Source organism: Nyctereutes procyonoides, unplaced genomic scaffold (genome assembly GCF_905146905.1).
Source record: "Nyctereutes procyonoides isolate TBG_1078 unplaced genomic scaffold, NYPRO_anot_genome, whole genome shotgun sequence".
Taxonomy (NCBI): domain Eukaryota; kingdom Metazoa; phylum Chordata; class Mammalia; order Carnivora; family Canidae; genus Nyctereutes; species Nyctereutes procyonoides.
Window position 1 is genome coordinate 3,579,759 of NW_026575046.1, and position 19,989 is coordinate 3,599,747.

The window sequence follows — 19,989 nt, forward strand, 5'->3', positions numbered from 1 at the left end:
TAGTCTCCATCCATCAAAAAGTTAAATACTTTAGATACTTGTGTGTGAAATCAAATAGTATGTCTATATAGATTTTACGTCTTTATAATTTATATATTTTATAAATGATATGTTTACAAAAAAGGGTCAAGTGGTGATAGAGAGTGAAAGAGTGAGTTCAAAATATACATATTTCAAAGTTTATGTGCTTTGAAGAGATCATGATAGGGGATGAGACCCTTTGGGCTTGAGAGGAATGCTTAATGATCTAAGATTTGACATGAAGGTAAAATAGCTCCACACGACTAGCAACTCTACACTCTTGGTATAGGATATAATTCTGGTTTCCTTCACAAATATTCCTTAGGATAGCCATGTCAGTCTCCTTCTCTTCTGTTCACAATCCCAAATATAAGGAGTCTTCTTCTTTACAGGACCCCCAATGAAGACCCCTCCTTTCCAACCATAGCAGAGTAGGCTGGACCCTAATCAGGATTCCTTCTGTCCTGAAATAGTACGTGAGTTACATTCTAGCAGGATACTTTTTTTGGTCTAATGTAGAAATATTTCAGCTATCAAAATTTCAATAATTTCATTAACCTATTAAAGTTAATTCAGCATTTATTCAATACAGATGCATTCACAGGCATACTCACTGATTCTATGTGCATCAATAATAATCTCTTATCACACTCATTTGCATCGGGTTATATATGTTCATCCTGGATGTCTTGCAAAATTTTCCCAAATACCCTGCAATGGATCTGTGGAAGGCTAAATACTTTTTCCAAATTATATTTCCTGGGGGATCCCTGGGTGGCTCAGTGGTTCAGTGCCTGCCTTTGGCCTAGGGCGTGATCCTGGAGTCCTGGGATCGAGTCCCGCATCAGGCTCCCGGCATGGAGCCTGCTTCTCCCTCTGCCTGTGTCTCTGCCTCTCTCTCTCTCTCTCTCTCTCTCTCTCTCTCTCTCTCTCTGTCTATCATGAATAAATAAATAAAATCTTTAAGAAAAAACAAAAACAAAAACAAACAAATTATACTTCCAATATAGCACCTAGACCATAGTGTAAAGGCTTTCAAATCTAGTGTTCTTTCTAGTACAAACATAGTCCATATTCTGAAGATCCATCTTTATAACTAAAGTGTCTTTAATTCATTCTAGATATCATTTAATGTGCTCTTACAACATTTTCCCTCAAAATATCCCTGTGTCCTATTTTACCTTCTAAAAAAGACAGGTGCAGTTATTTGCTAAAAGTAGTCATTATCATATGACATATCAAAATTATTTAGCTTCTGAGTGACTAAGATTCGGTACAGCTTGTCCTATGAATAAAAATTATGAATCAAGATTCAAATGTTTGCCAAAAATACCTGTGTTACATTGCATGGAGCAAAGAACACCAATGTTGTTCCTTGGCACATATCTAAAAACTGAAAAATTGTATCAAAGACAAGAAAATATATATATTTTTTAGTTTTTATTTAAATTACAGTTAGTTAGCATACAGTGCAATATTAGTTTCAGGTCTACAACATAGTGATCCAACACTTCCACACAACACCCACTGACCCACTGCTCATCGCAAGAAGTACCCTTCTTAATCCCCTCCACCTCCCCTTTGGTATCCATCGGTTTGTTCTCTATAATTAAGAGTCTGTTTCTTGGTTTGTCTCATTCTCTTTTTCCCTTTTCTTGGTATTTACCCAAAGAATACCAAAATACTAATTCAAAGGGACTAATTCAAACCCTAATGTTTAGAGCAGCTTTGCCTACAACAGCCAAACTATGGAAATAGCCCAAGTGTCCATCAACTGATGAGTGGATACAGAAGATGTGGTTTAAATGAAACGGAATAATGCTCAGCCATATAAAAAGAAAGGAATATTGCCATTTGCAGCAATGTAGATAGAAGTAGAGAGTATTATACTAAGTGAAATAAGTCAGTCTGAGAAAGACAAATACCATATAATTTCACTCATATGTGGAGTTTAAGAAACAAAACAAATGAGCAAAGGAAATAAAGGTTTTAAGGAGACAAGAAAGTTAATTTAAGGCAACATTTGTTTCTTTTCAATTTTCAAAATTGTGTTAATGCACATAACCCAAAGTAGAAACAGACATTTTTTTAGTCACTGATCCTAATACAGTGTTGTATGCCAGGAGGTGTGGATAAACAAAGGTAAAATAGGCATGTTTCCTCTCAAGAATAATATAAGTTATTTGTATATACAGTATAGACATACACATAACGGCTACATTATTCAAATACGTATGTATACATAGTACAGTCTGTTAGTGCAAGACCAATAAACGGTGAACTCTGCGTGGGGCCTGGGGTCGTCCCCTACTGCATACACTAGAGGGCAACATTAGCCTAACCCCTGGTCCTCGAGGGGCATGGGGTATTTACCCCTGAAATTCCACTATTAGTCGAGGAGCACTCTGGTGACACAGCTGGCTTTTTGGAGCCTTCCTCCAAAGGAGTAAACTGCTTTCCCTTAGGCAATGCCTTCCATAGGATTAGCAAGACCAAACCAGGTTGCCTGTTTACACTGTCTCTTGGGGTCCCTGACGATATTAGATCTTGTCACAAGTGTTTACAAGGGACCTTGAGGGGGTCCCTTGTTGCCATTTTATCAGCAGCAGAATCATCTCTTTTCCTCCATGTTTCGATCTGTTTCTCTCATTATAGATTCAGTTAAGTCGGCCACCATAGCTGCTCCTGTAGCAGTGGGCCCATTAACCATGGGGGCAGGATACTAAAGTCCTAGCCCATGACCCCAGGGCTGACTCTAAGACGCAGTCTTCCATACCAGACGAAAACAATGTTCCACGTGGGCTTCTAAAACACTAAATATAAATGGCATGTTTCATGAATGGAAGTTCATGTATAATTTCTTGCGGTTCTTCCATAGAAATCCAGCAAAACAGAGAGAAGAGAACACCCCCTTAGATAATCCAGCTCATCTTAATGCTAGCATTTACCTAATCAATCAAATCAGCTAAGAGCATGTGGGATCCTCACCCACGCCCATGGTATACAGTCTTGTCTCAAAGCAGGTCCAGAAGTGACTGAGGCTGTTTTGGATGGTTTGAATCCCATTTAACATAATAATACTCTCTCCCTCCAGTTTCCCACAGTGGTAATACCCAAGCAGCCACCCCTTCTCAGCCCTTTTGCTTAAAGTTACTTGGTTAGCTCCACCAGGCTGCAGCACGTTCCCTCAGAGCTGTTTAATGACTAGTGGGAGTTTCTTCTTGGTCATCCTCAGGCTCATGAGTGGCCTGGTCTTTGTTGGAATCAAAAGTCATGCCTGGAAACCATTTTCCTCCTCTTTGATAATGTTCTCATGAGAGGAGTCATTACTCCAGAGGTCTCATGATTTAGGGTCCCAATTTTCTTGAGATCGAATTGTCGTCACTGTAGTGTGTGGCAATCTGTGCTCATACATCTTTGCCACCTTACTTGCCATAATTTCTGATTTTTCCTCCTGCTTTTGAATTATTTTGGACATAATACCTGTATTAGAGGAATATGCAGCTTGTACATCCTTTCCCAAACCCAGTGCTTCTTGGCTCTGTCCAATTCTCTCCTTGTTCATAAGTCATTTTCTGTGATGTATCTTAAGGTGTGGATGAGTGCCCAAGCCACCACTGCAATGGCTTGTTCACGTTCCCTTCTCTATTTCCTTTTCCCTACTATTTTGAATAGGATATGTCACCATCCCTTAGGCATTGGGGGGGGGGGTGTTCCTGTAATCATACACTGGTCCAAAACACTATTAAAAAAAAAAAAAAAAAAAACCTGCCCAAGCCTCCCCACATGGAGGTGGCTGCCCAACCTGGTTTTCCCCTTTCCTTCTTTGAGTTCCCAGGCTCTGTCCTTCCCCACCCTGGACATGGACAAGGAGCTTTCCCCTGGTAATGCATGCTTGTTCTGTTTTTCTGTATCCTGCTGACTGTGCAAATTATTTCAAGGTGGAGGAGGGTCAGCAATGTACCCTCCAGACTGAGAAGACACTTTATTACTGAAAAACCAACCACACTTCTCCATAACATTTTTACAGAGTTTTATTTGAGGTAAATTACTGATGGAGCAATCAGGCAGATGGATGATCCAGAGCACCAGGCAGCTACTTGCAGTCTCTCTTCTCTATTCGTACCTGGACCTTAACCCCCAGCCCTTATGGAGTGATGACCATGGTGGTGAGGTCACAGGGTCGTTACCTAAGGCTGCACCATCTGTGAGCCTAGTGACCTCTGTTGGTTATCTAACATGGCACCATCTATGCACCAGATGGGAAAACAAGATGGAAGGCCAAAGATGAAGTCCGTGCTGTCAACACTCCTACAATCCTCAACAGTGAAAAGCTACAAGCTTTTCTCTAATACTAAAGGGTATTAGTACTAATACCCTCTAATAAATCAGGGTTGCCCACTCTCACCACTTTTATTCAACATAGTATAAGAAGTCCTAACCAGGGCAATTATGCAAGAAAAAGATTTTAGCTTTCAAATTGGAAAGAAAGAAGTAAAACTATCATGATTTGCAGATGAAATGCTATCATATATAGGAAACCCTAAGGACTCCACCAAAACTTGTTGAAATTAATAAAAAAAAAAATCAGTAATGTTCCAGGGTAGAAAATCAATATGCAAAAACCTGTTATATTTCTTTACTCTAATACAAAGCAATAAGAAAGAAAAATTAAGAAAATGATCTGTTATAATTGCATCAAAAAGTATAAAATACTTAGGAATAAATTTAACTGAGAAAGTGAAAGATCCACACATTAAAAATTATAAGACTTCAGTAAAAAAAATCGAAGAAGACATAAGTAAATGGAAATACATTCCATGCATGTGGCTTAAAAAAAAATCAGTATGTTAAAATGTCCATATCATGTAAAGCAATCTCTGGATTTAATATAATCTCTATCAAGATTCCAATGGAAATTTTCACGGAAATAGAACAGACAATTCTAAATTTGTATAGAACCACAAAAGACCCCCAAAAGCCAAAGTGATCTAGAGAAAAAAAAAAAAAAAAAAAACAAAGCTGGATGTATCATGTGCTCTGATTTTAAATTACACTAGAAAGCTATAGTAATCCAAACACTATGGTACTGGCACAAAATCAACATGGACCAATGGAACAGAGGAAGAAGCCCACACATAGACTCTCACATACGTCATCAATTGATATATGACAAAGAAGCAAAGAATACACAGTGCGGAGAGGATATTCTCTTCAATAAATGGTGTTTGGAAAACTGTACGGCCATATCCCAAAGGTGAAACTGGACCACTGTCTTATACCACACACAGAAATTAACTTAAAATTTATTAAACACATGAACATACGACCTGAAGCTATAAAACTCCTAGGAGAAAACATAGGCAGCAAGTTTCTTGACATAGATCGTGGGAACATTTTTTTTTTTTTGATTCTGATACAAAAAGCCAAAGAAACGAAAGCAAAAATTAGGCATCCAAATTGGAAGGAAAGAAGTAAACCTGTCACTGCTTGCAGATGAAATGCTAATATATATAGGAAACCCTAAAGACTCCACCAAAAACGTAGAGATAATAAAAGAATTCAGTAAAGTTGCAGGATAGAAAATCAATAGGCACAAATCTGTTGCATTTCTACAATGTAACAACAAGCAATCAGAAATTACATATGATAAAGCTATTTTTTTTTAACCAGGAAAAAAACAGTAATAAAACATGTTAAAAATAACCAACATTGATTCCAATCACTACTATTTTATGTTCAAAGAGATTACTTTTTTTCCCTTTCTCGTAAGAGTTGGTTAATATAGTTACAAGAATTTGATATTTGAGGAAAAAAATGGATTCAATTGGTTTCCGTTCTTCATTTGCTTAACAACTTTAGTTAAATGTAGTTTTCATGCCATTACTTTCATTTAAGTGTCCAATTCAAAGTATTTCAATTATATGGCTCCATCTAGGCTGTAGCAAATAGTGTAACTAATATAGAACGCTAGTCTACGTTTTTTATTAGAATTATACCTGTATCAATTAAGTTTGATATATATTATTAATTCTGTTAAGTAAATAGGACACAATGATCTCCTTGCCATGGAGCAGGAGAATACATTCACTACATCTTGATGACAGTTAAAATTATTTTTCCAGATACACATTTTCAATGGAATGTCAGAGAAATTTATCTTTGGTTTCACTCTCTGATCTCCCCCAATACCAATGATTAATATATCTTTTGAAGTCAGGTCAGTGTGAAGAATCTCCTTTTCTAGTGTAGCATGGGCCCTAGACCTGTCAAATGGGTACTTATATGCAGTATAAAGCACTGTGCTCTCTCTCAGGACCCTGGATTTGGGGTTGAAAGGAATGAAGGTCGTCTAGGTGAGCCCGCCCCACACCTGTGTAGGCGATGCCCTGGGCTGTGACGGTGACCCGCCCAACCGCAAAGCACATTTCACCAAAGTCAGGTGTCAGTGCTGCGTGTGTTTGCACAAAGAAATGCCTCGGACAGAGTGACTTCCCTGCTAGATTTTTGCTCACCAAGTTTTGCACGTGACTCTCAACTTATGCGCTCACTGCCACATGGTTACAAGACAGGTGCTGCACCTGCAATAATTACGCATACGTTTAAACCCGCAAGATGGGAAACCAACGAGAGGAAGCCTTGGCACCTACACAGACAGACCAAAAACCCTCCGATGGTCTTTCTCTTTCCCTGGCTAGAGCTATGTCCCCGTAGTGACAGGGCAGCCGGGAAGTCTAGCTCTGTAACTGAGAATGTTGCTACAATGAGTAAAATTCGACTTCTAATAAGGCCCAGCAAAGTGAGAAATTGATATTGAGTGGAGAACCACTAGGCTCCAGTTCATTGACTTTATTTTCGTGCTATATAGAATGGACTTCTAGTGTGGATCCCCATACACTCTGCTACGTTTTAGGAACTATTCGGAATTCTTCCTTAAAGAAAATAAAGTGAGAAAAAAAGAAACAAACAAAGAAAATCAAGTGGGATGTTTCTTTCAGTAATTTGGCAACATGACACAGTTCTGAATTAATGCATGATTCCTTCTCTAAGAGAAGCAAATTCATTAGCCAGCGAGCTGACTAATTAACTATTTTTGGTCTATTATGCAGTTAATTATAGGAAATTATTTAAAAATGTATTTGTGTAATTATTAGTGTGGTTATATCAATTAGAGTGGGCTCTGGGTAAGAAAAAAAATGACGAAGTATCTCCTATTATGGACTTTTTGTCCTCATGCAGATTTTGTGGACCATACATTATATATTTTAACTGCTTAGCTATTAATAAACATGAAATACTGCTTTGGGGAAAATAAAATTATTTTCAAGCAGATTTTCATTGGAATTACACAAATTAATATTGAAATTTAAAAAGACATACTTTATATCTTTTATCCAAACATACATAGTGATCTTCCACAAATAATTTTTTTGTTCACTGTTGAAATAAAATAAAATTGGAAGAGGCTAAATAGAAATAAAGTTGTTGATGAATTTAATTACATCATGTACAGTGGACAGAGAATGTTGAAAACCTTGTTTTCAATCACATCCTAAGAAACTCACTTAGGCCTTCTACTGACTGCATTTTTATATCTGACTGCTTTTTGCTACAAAATGTTAAGGAAAGGTCTTTTTCAAGAATCAGAGCTATTGTTGGTCAAGACCTGTGCATTAATGACAGTTGTTTCATGTACAGCGTGCCACTTTATCTTATCTAGAGACGCTATTTTGAGTTGAGACAGTGAATTCTGAAGATAAAAGATTGGTTATTTTAATGGTTAATTTACTTCCTTTCAAATTGTCATTTGAAATTTTCTACAAGTATATTTCTCTTAATAAAAATATTGATAAAGCTTTCTTTAAATGCTTGCAATGGAGAATAAAAAAATAAATGAATGAATGCCTGAAAAGAAATGTAATTTAGTTGTATACGGGTTAATATGTGGAACTCATACTTTTGAATAGTTTTGTGGACTAAAAATCCTTTTAAGCAAAACTAATTTTTTTTCCTATTTCAGGTAAGACTATTTCAAACTCTTGTCATTGCACACCATTGCAATTTTGGACATTTTTCTTAATCCTAAAGGCAAGAGGAGGTGAACACGAGAACTTTACTACCTATCCATATCTTTCCAAGGACTGGACTAAGAGCCTTGCATTAACTTTCTCATTGGATTTAGTTGTTATTCTAAATTTATATACAAGTAAACAGAATTTAAGTGACTTGATCAATTTACTGATATTAAATATCATCCTAGGATTTGATCATGAAGTATCCTAAATCATTTTGGAATAAATGATTTAGTATTTTGGGAAAGTAATAAATATGAATTACTGCACTATTAATTCAACTATAACATAACTAATTACATTAATCTTTTCATTGGAAGGCCAAGTAAACAATTTCTTTGTTTACAATAATGTCTTATAAAACAACTAACAACATGTGTGACTTTAGAACCCACAGGCATCACTAGATGCAGTAGATTTTATTTGCTATCAAGTGTTTTGTTACCTGTGGAATGGCTGCTATTAGTGAAGAAGTGTTTGACTGACAGAAGATTTGAAACCCAAAGCAACCCATGTTGCTTTTGTAGCAACATGTAGCAGAAGCAATTAGAGAGCTAAAATGCACTAGAAGTATTGAAAAAAATAAAAAAAAAGAATATATAGTTTGCATTTCATATATATATATTTAAAAGGTAGCCTTGGGCAGCCCCAGTGGTTCAGTGGTTTAGCACCTGCCTCAGCCCAGGGCGTGATCCTGGAGACCTGGGATCGAGTCCCACGTCCGTCTCCCTGCATGGAGCCTGCTTCTCCCTCTGCTTGTGTCTCTGCCTCTCTCTCTCCGTGTCCCTCATGAATAAATAAATAAAAATCTTTAAAAATTTTTTAAAAATAAAGATAAAAGGTAGCTTTATCTAGACTTACTTCTTCATGTACCTGAAAATTAAATATAGAATCTACCAACCAAAATGTTTTCAGTGGCTATATTTTTCTTTTAAGTTCTTTTAAGTAACAGTCATTACTTAAAAAAAAAGAGTCATTACTTAATGCATAAAAATTTATGAAGTGTACATGAAAAATGACCCAAGTTAAAATACAAACTAGATAACTCTTCCAATAGTCTTTATCTTTATGAGGAGTGATAGCAACTCGCCACGAGTACCACTTACTCAGATACAGAGATGCCATCATTGACTATTGCTGATTTATATATTTCATATCATATGGTCAGGTTCACCACTGCTGGCGTTACAAACATTTGTACATAAAGCTCATCTGGGACTCTGTAAACCAGCCTAACCCTCTGTTTTCCCCGACCTCAGGTTTTAATCCAGGTTTTCAGGTGTTCTGAACTGACCATTGTCATTTTTCAACAATTTGTGTGAAACAGGCGACAGATATACACAGGCACTGGCTGCAGTAATAGGAAGTAATTAATAGATTATTGACTATGAAAAAAACAGAGGGAATCGTCAAACGGCTATAAATGCCACAGGCATTAAGAGGTTTTCATTCTCAGTTAAAAACTGCACACCCACCTCTTGTGTAACCCCCCACCTCTGTTCCAAAGATCCTGGAAAGACAGATGCTGGATTGCTAGCTTTGTCATTGAATTAAGTTAAGGGAAGTGGCTCCTTTTTTAAAAACCACCTCAATCATTCTGCTTTTGCCATCACCACCCGGTAGAAATTTCATAGGTTCTAAAAAAAATAGAAACCCTGAATTTATTGATTTATCTTTAATGCAGTTGCCACTATATTAAGTGGATTAGGATCAGCCCAGGATTTCCTGACCTTGGTTGTCTGACCATTTCACGTGGCTTTCTCACTCACCGCCTTCGACCTGCCTTGCTGAGGGCTAATTGTTTTCATGAACGTGAAAATGCTGACTGCAATTACTGACTCCGGAAGACTGTCCTTGCCTAATTAAAATCCGTATCTTCAACTAGAATTATACTCATTAAGCCTACATTAACATGTTCTTCTGTATGAATCTGGCCAGAAATATTATGTCTTTTATGTGTCATTGTCACCTCCCCTAGTTTATTCTTTTCTAGTTTTCCGCATCTTTTAAAGCGTAATGTTAAAATACGACTTTAAAGGCGCCCCTCTTCTGTTATACATTAAGCAAACATCATGACATTGTCAACGCAATCAAACTTATTTAAAACAATAAATTTCTCATGAGATTTCATGATGCTGATTAACAAGTTTTCCGTGTAAAACAATGCAGACCCTATGAAGCCAGTTAGGAATAGTATAGCAACTCAAGAGCAGCATAATCCACTTCTCTGGATACAGCAATTCATCAATGGCTTGTATAATAGGCAGCAAGGCCTCATGGGCAACTCACCGGACAGCCGTGGCGAGGACCAAATGTATCTCTTAACATGATAGAAACAAGGCAACCCAACCCAAAGTCCCGATTTTAACCATAAGCCCTCACAGCTCTATTTGGGCACAAAAGATCCTTTAGTATAATTTGTCTTCAGTGAAAGCAACTGGAGACATGCCGAAATAGTCATGCCAAATCAGAGGGCAAAATGATAAAAATGAGACTATGCAAATGTACTATTCTAAACAACTATTATCCCTACAATTCTTATATCACACCTTACCCAGAACAACGGATCCTGTAGTTTTCAGTACATTTTTAATTTGCTCCAGTCATTTAAAGAACAATTTTTACTAGGGACACCTGGGTGGCTCAGCGATGGAGCACCTGCCTTTGGCTCTGGTTGTGATCATGGGGTCCCAGGATCGAGTCCTGATCCGGCTCCCCACAGGGAGTCTGCTCCTCCCTCTGCCTGTGTCTCTGCCTCTCTCTCTGTCTCTCATGAATAAATAAATAAAATCTTAACAAAGAGAACAATTTCCACTAAATTCCTTAGTTCTGGGGATGTTGAATTGTACAGTAATATCTTTCAAGTATAAATTACCAAATATGTATTATCTAAAGAGAATGATGAACATTTTATAATCCATCTCAGCACTTTCTACAAACATCTATCTCGGAGACTGGCATATTTAAAGAATCTTTATGTTAGGATACATATCCATAGGTTCTTATGATGCTTTAGTCAACATAATATTGAAATTAAAACGTATGAAAATGGAGGTACCTGCTTTAGTAAATCATCTTGCTTAAAGGAGCAAAGGAATGTAATGGCAATTTCATAGAGCAGTATTTGAAGAGCAGCTTATTTATGTTTTAGATAATTTTATTTATTTATTGACATACTTAACCTATGATAAATATATATAACCAAATGCAATTTTTAAAAAAATTGTTATTGATATACCTTCTTCACTAAAGCCCAACAGCAGAGTCCAACACTAGTCAAATTTTGTCTTCAGTGGCATGCTTTATCCATCCAGACTACCCATGCACACAAATGCAAATGCATGCATGTCCTCAAACAAACATGTGTAAACAGTCACAGACGCTCAGACACACACACACACACACACACACACACACACACAAATAATTGGTACTTTTTAAACAAATTCAGTATATGGAGATTTTAAAAAATCTGTATATGATTTCTATATATGATTAATATTCTATTAAGAACTATAATGTTTACCAGTATTTGGTTATGCATAGGAAGTAAAGAGACTGAAGCCATGTGTGCTTTTGCATATTTGTGCATGAATGTCTGTGTGGGGAGGTAACTGAAACACAGTATCCTTATTCCCTTCCTCTAAGAAGATGCTTATTTATTTATTTATTTATTTACTTACTTACTTACTTATTTTTGAGAGAATGAGAGAGAGCATGCAAGCCGGATAGAGGGGCAGAGGGAGAGGGAGACTCTTAAGCAGGCTCTACTCTCAGTGTGGAGCCTATTGTGGTACTTGATGTCACATCCCTGAGAATCATGACCTGAGCCAAAATCAAGAGTCAGGCAATTAATAAAATCTTAAACAACAAAAAAGAAGCTTTTAAATTGGTGGTGGGAGGGGCACCTGGGTGGCTCAGTGGTTGAGCATCTGCCTTCTGTTCAGGTCATGATCCCAGGGTCCGGGGATCAAGTCCCATGTCGGGCTCCCTGCATGGAGCCTGCTTCTCCCTCTGCCTGTGTCTCTGCCTCTCTCTCTGTGTCTCTCATGAATAAATAAATAAAATCTTTAAAAAAGAGTCAGACACCTAATCAACTGAGCCATCCAGTTGCCTAGAAGATGGACATTGAAAATGAGAAATGCATATATTTCATATATAAAACCATCATGATTTGGGGAAAATAGAACAAAATGAGCAACACCAATATTAAATAATAATTTCCATTTGTCTTAAGATTTTTTTATGGCTGGAATAGCAATATGTATACTATAATATAAAAATGTATCAAATATACTGTATACCTTAAATGTATGCAATTTATATGTCAACTGTATTTATCAATAAAAAGATTTTCTGAACTCTAATTCCTTATTTTCTTCATAAATTATGATAGTTAAGGAGTTAAATGGTATGCCTGGCATCTGTTCATGAGTTGCACTCATGTTTGGACCACACCTCGGGAGCGAAGAAGACATGTTTACCTGGCGGGTTCCTCTTGAAAACATGATAATGACAATACTCCTAGCTGTCATATGGCCTTGGCAATGGAGAGCATGCTAGCATCTCCCCAGTTGGTTACACATCATCTAACCTAATGGTAAACCATCCTGGAATCCATAGACTCATGGGAGAGTAGGGGATATTCAACCAAAAGTGGCTTTCTTCTGTGTTATGTCTGTGCCCATTACTTGGTATTCTCACATGTTAAACTGATTCAGAATGTATCTAATGTAACTAGAAAGGACATAAACCTCTGTAATGTCCTGGATCTTTGAAATTATTAGTAAAGCTTGAAACTCATTTTTCCTGAACATTTGGCTACATTCATAATTGGCTTATGTTCAATTTTTTATTAACAAATTATTTTTCAGTGGGACCATGAGCTTTTTGTGGTTTTTAGATTATGCTGCTTAATAATAATAATAATTAATTATTATTATATAATGCAGTATTGAGTATCTTCCATTCCCTCTTTGGTATCACATCATATGATACGATTGTTTTGGACAGGAAAAAAAAAAAAGAGAAGAAAGAGAGAATTCTTATTTTTTCCTAAAAAAATAGTTTTTATGTTTTTTTTCCTTACTCTCAGTTAATTTCTCCTACCTAACATGATATTTAAAGACTGAAGAATTTTCTCATTAGGAAAAAATCTCAGTTCAACATAACAATTCCCCCAACGTAATATATAACAACTTATGTGACAATCAAATTCAAATAAAATAGGGAAACTCTCAATAAATTATTCACCATCTTTGGCAAAGAATTAAACCTAAGGTGTAAACACAACAAATAATACACTAGAAAATTTCATTTGATGTAATATTCCATATTCGTCTTAAGCAGAAAATAATTGCTACAGGATTGTGCAAAGATAAGAAATTTTTACTGGAGTAAGTGATGGATAATCAAAAAATATTAAGGAAAAATATTAAGGAAAACAGTGAATTTCTCTTCATTTATTCAATCACACCATTTTAGAAAAAGCGAGGACATTTTAAATTGTGCTAAAACAATGTCTGATGTAGGAGAAGACACAGAAATAAACATATTGCTTTCTTTTATTCTAGCACACATGCACACAAATTATACAAAAATGCACTCACCTGTTTTAGGATCTACGGAGAAGTAGGGTTGTCCTTGGAGAATACTGTAAACCACCCGGGCACTGTTTCCATAGGTAGGATCATCCGCATCAGTAGCTGTCACCTGTAGAACAGAGGTACCTGTGCATTCAGGAAAACAAATTTTAGTGTGCGGTAACATTGCACGTGACTTGTACACACAAAAAGGTTATGTCGACATTCCTATGGAACGCAATGATAGATGTGTCCTCCTAAATTTAATCTGTCAAACATAGCCCTTGTTTTTTCCCCCTGCCAACAACTGTACCAGATGAGAGGCAAAAGAGAATATTTGGTCTCTAATATATATATTATATATTATACTATTATTATATATTATTATATATAATAATAAACTATATATATTATATTATATATAATATATACAATATATTATTATATATATATATATATATATATATTTATATATATATATTATGTGCCAATAACCTTGCAATAGGCCTCTTTGACACATAATCAGGATTAGGTTGGATTGATGATCAAGAATCAAACTGGTATTTAACTGTGCGGTAAAGTTAAAGGTAGGACGAGAACAGACCTTGCATGTTACATAATTTTTCAGAAAAGAAAAAGAAAAGGTGGGATGGTTTGTGATTAGGTGGGAATGTAGGAGGGTTGACATTAAATTATCAGTGGCATCAAAAGAGCACATTCAAACCCTTTTCCATCATGTATGCCCTTTTTAAATTTCTTACATGGACTGTTAATGAGTCTCCTCACTGGTTTCCAGGGTTTAGTTCTCATTTCTTCGGGTTCTTCTACACAGTACCGACATAATCATCTTTCTACAATGGGCATCAGAATGTGCCTTTTGCACTGGATTTTGGAGAATTAAGGTATACTTTAAAGGAATTGATAAACTTTAAAATAGTGCATTTTGAGACAAAACTAGAGGATGTGTTATGCTGATTTCTTTTACATTTATATCCTTCAAATACTATTTGCATAATTATATACATTTATATCATATTTCGGTTATTCCCAAAGGAAAACTGATCCAGGTATAACAATATAACCTTCTATTAAGGGCTATAGAACTCCACTGTAAAATCAGTAGGTTAAGAGCTCTCATTCATTCATGAAATGCACTTAATGAGTCATCTTTTTTTTTTTTCTTAATGAGTCATCTAATAGTGCATACTTGATATTTTATTTTGCCTAACTACAAAAATTCCACCGACTAATTCAGGTTATGTAGCAAACAAAACTATTTCCACAATCGAGTAAGCCTGTATGAAATTCAGCATTCATGCTCATACTTGTCTATGGAAGCCCAGACAATTTCCAATCTTTAGCTTTAATAATTACTTCAATTATTTAGGTATGATACACTTATAAAGGTCTAGTATCTGTTTAACTACAATGATTCTACTTCTGTGTGTTGAAATGCAGATGCAACTTTAAGCAAAGCTTGTTCTTTGTCTTCAAGGGATTCAAGAAAACTTAACAGAATTAGTATACCATGTTCACTTGACAATCCTTACTAGCAGATTATTAATGTATATGGACTTGTAATGGTAGGTTATGATTCTGGCCTCTAGTGTTTTTACGTTAAAATTGTAAGCAGAGATATGATTAGTGATTATGCATACTCAGGAGCAGAGGGCTGCGTGATGTCTAAAAGAAATCTCTAATAATGAATAATAAAACAAAATGATGACAGTAAATGCCTGCAAGAACACTAAGAAACTAGGTCACTTGTACCTTGCGTTCACGTTCAGCATACAACCCAACAAATTGTCGTCTTGGGCATTTATGCAAAAGTGATGCAAACATACGTCCATAAAACCATGCTTGCAAATATTCATAGATATTCACAGCAACATTATTTGTAGTCGCCACAAACTGGAAACAACCCAGATGTATTTTCCCGGGAAAACGGTTAAACAAACTGGGGTACATTGATAGTATGGAATACTACTCAGCAATAAAAATAAACAGCCTGTTGGATGAATCTTCAGGAAATTACTCCCAGTGGAAGAAACCCAGCCCCAGGGATGCCTACGTGGCTCAGTTGGTTAAGCTGAGGATCCAGCCCCTGTACCCTCTCCCTCTACCTGCTGCTCCTCTGCTTGTGCACTCTCTGATGGTGCACTCTCACCATCAGATGAATAGAATAGTTTTTAAAAAGCCAGTCCCAAAAGGTGTGATTCCATTTATTTAATATTCTGGAGATGATGAAATTTTAGAAATGGATAACAGATTTGTAGTTACCAGATGAAGGGAGCAGAGATGCAGGTTGGGGGTGATTGGTTATAAAAGGGAACCTGAGGGGACCTCATGATGTTCAGTATTTCGATTATGGTGTTGGATACACAAACATGCATGGGTGACAAATTACGGAGAACTTAGCACTCACATGCATAAATAAAAGCAGAGAATTCTAAATAAGATTGGTAGATTAAATAACATTGATTACTCGACTATGATTTTTTTAATAGTTTTATAAGATGGTAATTTTGTAAGATGGTACCATTGAGAAAAAATGGAGTAAGGATACAAAGAATGGCTCCACAGCATTTCTCATGACTGCATGTCACGATCTCAAAATCAAAAGTTTAAATGAAAAACAGAAATGTTTTCTTGCCTCAGTGAAATTCCATTCTTAGCTTTATTTAGGCTTGCGTGTGTACCATGATTTTTCTTATTACAGCACTACACTTTTTTAAAAAAAATTTTATTTATTTATGATAATCACACAGGGAGAGAGAGAGGCAGAGACACAGGCAGAGGGAGAAGCAGGCTCCATGCACCGGGAGCCTGATATGGGATTCGATCCCGGGTCTCCAGGATCACGCCCTGGGCCAAAGGCAGGCGCCAAACCGCTGTGCCACCCAGGGTTCCCAGCACTACACTTTCTGACTTGATTGAACTTTGTAGAGTCAGTGTACACTACCTCTTTCACTCCTAGGTGAAGAAGAACAAAGAAGAAGAAGAAGAAAGAAGAAGAAGAAGAAGAAGAAGAAGAAGAAGAAGAAGAAGAAGAAGAAGGAGAAGGAGAAGGAGAAGAAGAAGAAGGAGGAGGAGGAGGAGGAGGAGGGGAGGAGGAGGAGGAGGAGGAGGAGGAAGAAGAAGAAGAAGAAGAAGAAGAAGAAGAAGAAGAAAGAAGAAGAAGAAGAAAGAAGAAGAAGAAGAAAGAAGAAGAAGAAAGAAGAAGAAGAAGAAGAAGAAGAAGAAGAAGAAGAAGAAGAAATCATTATTATTATTGTGTTTATAAAACAAACTATCAAAGACTTTTTCTGTGATGTCACAACACTTGTTCCAAACCTCATATTCATCTCTTCAGCCTGTTCAGAGAATATCAGTAGGTTGATATCTACAAATAAAGTTGGTTTAGGTGGAATTTTTGTTGAGACCACATTGAAAAAAAAAAGATTAAATAGGTAGTAGGTGCCCAGACAAGTAAATGTAAAAAGCCCATATTGTGGCTACAGTGCTATAAAATCATATCAGTCAAATCCTTAATCTGAAAAGGAAAAATGCTGATCATACGGGGCATACAGGGATTACTGAGATTCAGAAAAGAGAGAATAGTACAGGTAGGAAGCATTAGAATAATGGTCACCTTTTACGAGCACTGGGTGTTATAAACAACTGTTGAATAGCAACTGTACATGTGAAACTCATCATACACTATATGCTAATTAATTGAACTTAAATGAGATATAAAAAATAAAATAATGGTCATTTTTGAGGAAGTCACACTTATAAAATCCTTGGATTTTAAAACTGTCTCTGGACTTTGCGATCATTATTTAGGTTTAAACAGCTTTTCCTGTCTTAAAAACAATCTCCAAGAAAGCATTCCATAGAGACAGCTGAGAAAGAAAGACAGAGTGCAAAAACACACCTCATTTGTGGTAATAGGCTGGATCACCACATGACAAAAAACAAACAAACAAACAAAAAAAAACACTTGTTCTGCTTGGCTTAAACTGTCTATAAATTCCAGCCTTAAGTGAAAGCGGAAAAGCATGAATGGTGTGACAAGTGAAATAAAGAACAACGAGGATGGGGGCGGGAGGTGGGGGGCAGGCTGGGGAGTCTTGTTCTGAAATAAAGCCACCGCCTGCTTCAAAAAAAAAAAAAAAAAAGAACAAGGAGGAAAGGAAAAGAAAAAAAAAAAAAGTAGCCTGGTGTTGTTGACTGAGTGATGGCTTAAAGTAGCGCAGAGTGAGCAGAGAGGGGATCCAGGGGAGATAAAGAAAATATGTTAACTCTCTCCCCTGGTCAAAGTGTCTGGTCCCTAACAGCTACACGTCTCTATATAGCAGGCCTCACAGGTCCTGGCCCATTCCACTTGTTTGTGTGAAGTAAAGTAGAGCAAATTACCTCTGTCTCTATCTTGGTGGCATCTGAAGGTGACAGGCCACCACTTGGAGCACACAGATTGCTGGCTGAGGGGCATGCACCTCTCCACCGCCCAGCCCAGATGAAGGTCAGTCTGTCCCTGAACACAGCAAGGGTACAAATAAACAGCAGGGAAGGAAAATAAGTCCTTGGGCCAACTGTTCAAGGATTTCTCTCCCAGGAGAATTGGTAATGGGGGAGGTTGGGGGGGTCAGGCCAAAAAAAAAAACCTATACATATCTTACTTTCCTTAAGTTAACTTGAAGCCTCGATGGAAACAATTTAGGAAGCATTAATGCTGTTAGAAGTTCTTTTACACTAGGGAAAAAAAAAAAAAAAGAAAACAGTCTGGAATGCCTAGGTGGCTCAGGGGTTGAGCGTCTGCCTTTGGCTCAAGGCGTGACCCCGGGGCCCTGGGATTGAAACCCCATTGGGCTCCCCGCATGGAGCTTCCTTCTCCCTCTGCCTGTGTCTCTGCATCTCTATCTCTGTGTCTCTCATGAATAAGTGAATAAAATATTTTTTAAAAATAAAAAAAAAATTAAATTAAAAATAGATACTCAAAAAGATAGAACTCTTGAGGGTGTGTGTTTTGGGTTGAATTACTTCCCTTCAAAGTTCATGTGTTGAAGTTCTAGATTCCGGGTCGTGAAGGAGATCTTATTTGGAAATCAGGTCGTTGTAGATGTAATTAATTAGGATCAGGTCAAACTAGGGTAGTGTGGGTCCCTAATCTAATATGACTGGTGTCCTTATGAAGATGGGAAATTTGGAAACACACTCAGAGTACTTTATGTGAAGATGAAGACAGAGGTTGGGGTGAGTCATCTGCAAGCCAAGGAAAGTCAAAAATTGCCAAGGAACCTCTAGAAGCTGAAGGAGAGGCTTGGGACAGACCTCCTTCCAGTACTTTAGGAGGGAACATGACCCTACTGACATTTTGACCTCAGACTTCAAGCTTTGGGGACAGGGGGAGGACATTTTTGTTGTTTAAGCTACTTGGCTTGCGGTACTTTAGTCCAGAGCCTTAGCAAACTAATAAAATGTGTTACAGTCGCCGTGGAAAGAAATTACATTTATTCTCAGAATTTACAGGTGTTCTTTAACTGAATCTAGACAAGAGTCTAAAGTTACAAGTCACAATAAAATGATAGATAATTCCTTTGCTACTTGATGCCAGCTATATCATAAATGAGATAAAATGAAAAGTTAATCTCACAAGTCGATAAAACTAAATTCGGTAGAATTAATGATATTTGATTATTTTAGGTACTACTAGTGATATACTTGGTACCACTAGTGATACACTTGTTGGCATTTTTAAGTAAATTAATAAGATATATTAGTTATGTGAAAGAAGGATTTTTATTCCTGGTTAACAGTTTAAGAGAAAAAAAAAATCAGTATGTATCTATCCTAATAAGGTATTAGTTCACTTCCTTTATTCATGCTATGTACCCTAATTGCATACAAAGTAAAAAAAAAAAGAAAATTATTATTCTTTATAATGCTAGATTCCCAAGGAAAAAATATATGTAGTAACGCCCAAAAGTCCATTATTCTACTAGAATATTAAATCTATTAATATTTAATCTATAAATATTAAAGAGAATATTGAATCTATTTTTTTCTGGAAATTATTATATACATTTGGTCAATAGATATTAAACCAGTAGCCCCTATGTAACTGGTTTCTAATTAAAGAAAACATTCAAAGTGCTTTAGAAGTTCCCTTAATTTTTACAATTTCACATGGAAAACAACCACAGAAATATTGACTTTTAAAGTTTCATTGGCTAGAGCGTGCACAATATTTTCATGTTAAATATTTCCTGTGGCAAACACTTAGCTTTTCCCATGCTAGGGATTAGTACCTTTCAGCTGCTGTTTTATACAAA

The 19,989-nt window shown here is 36.6% G+C and overlaps 1 protein-coding gene across 4 annotated transcripts in view; it reads right to left on the reverse strand.

Moving 5' to 3' along the window:
- CDH18 (cadherin 18) overlaps positions 1–19,989 on the reverse strand; it is a 304,587-nt gene that overhangs the window by 192,478 nt on the left and 92,120 nt on the right. For all 4 annotated transcript variants that reach the window (XM_055325457.1, XM_055325456.1, XM_055325460.1 and 1 more), the window contains exon 3: positions 13,703–13,822. In XM_055325457.1, the coding sequence (XP_055181432.1) occupies positions 13,703–13,822 (120 nt within the window). The remainder of the gene's footprint in view (positions 1–13,702; positions 13,823–19,989) is intronic.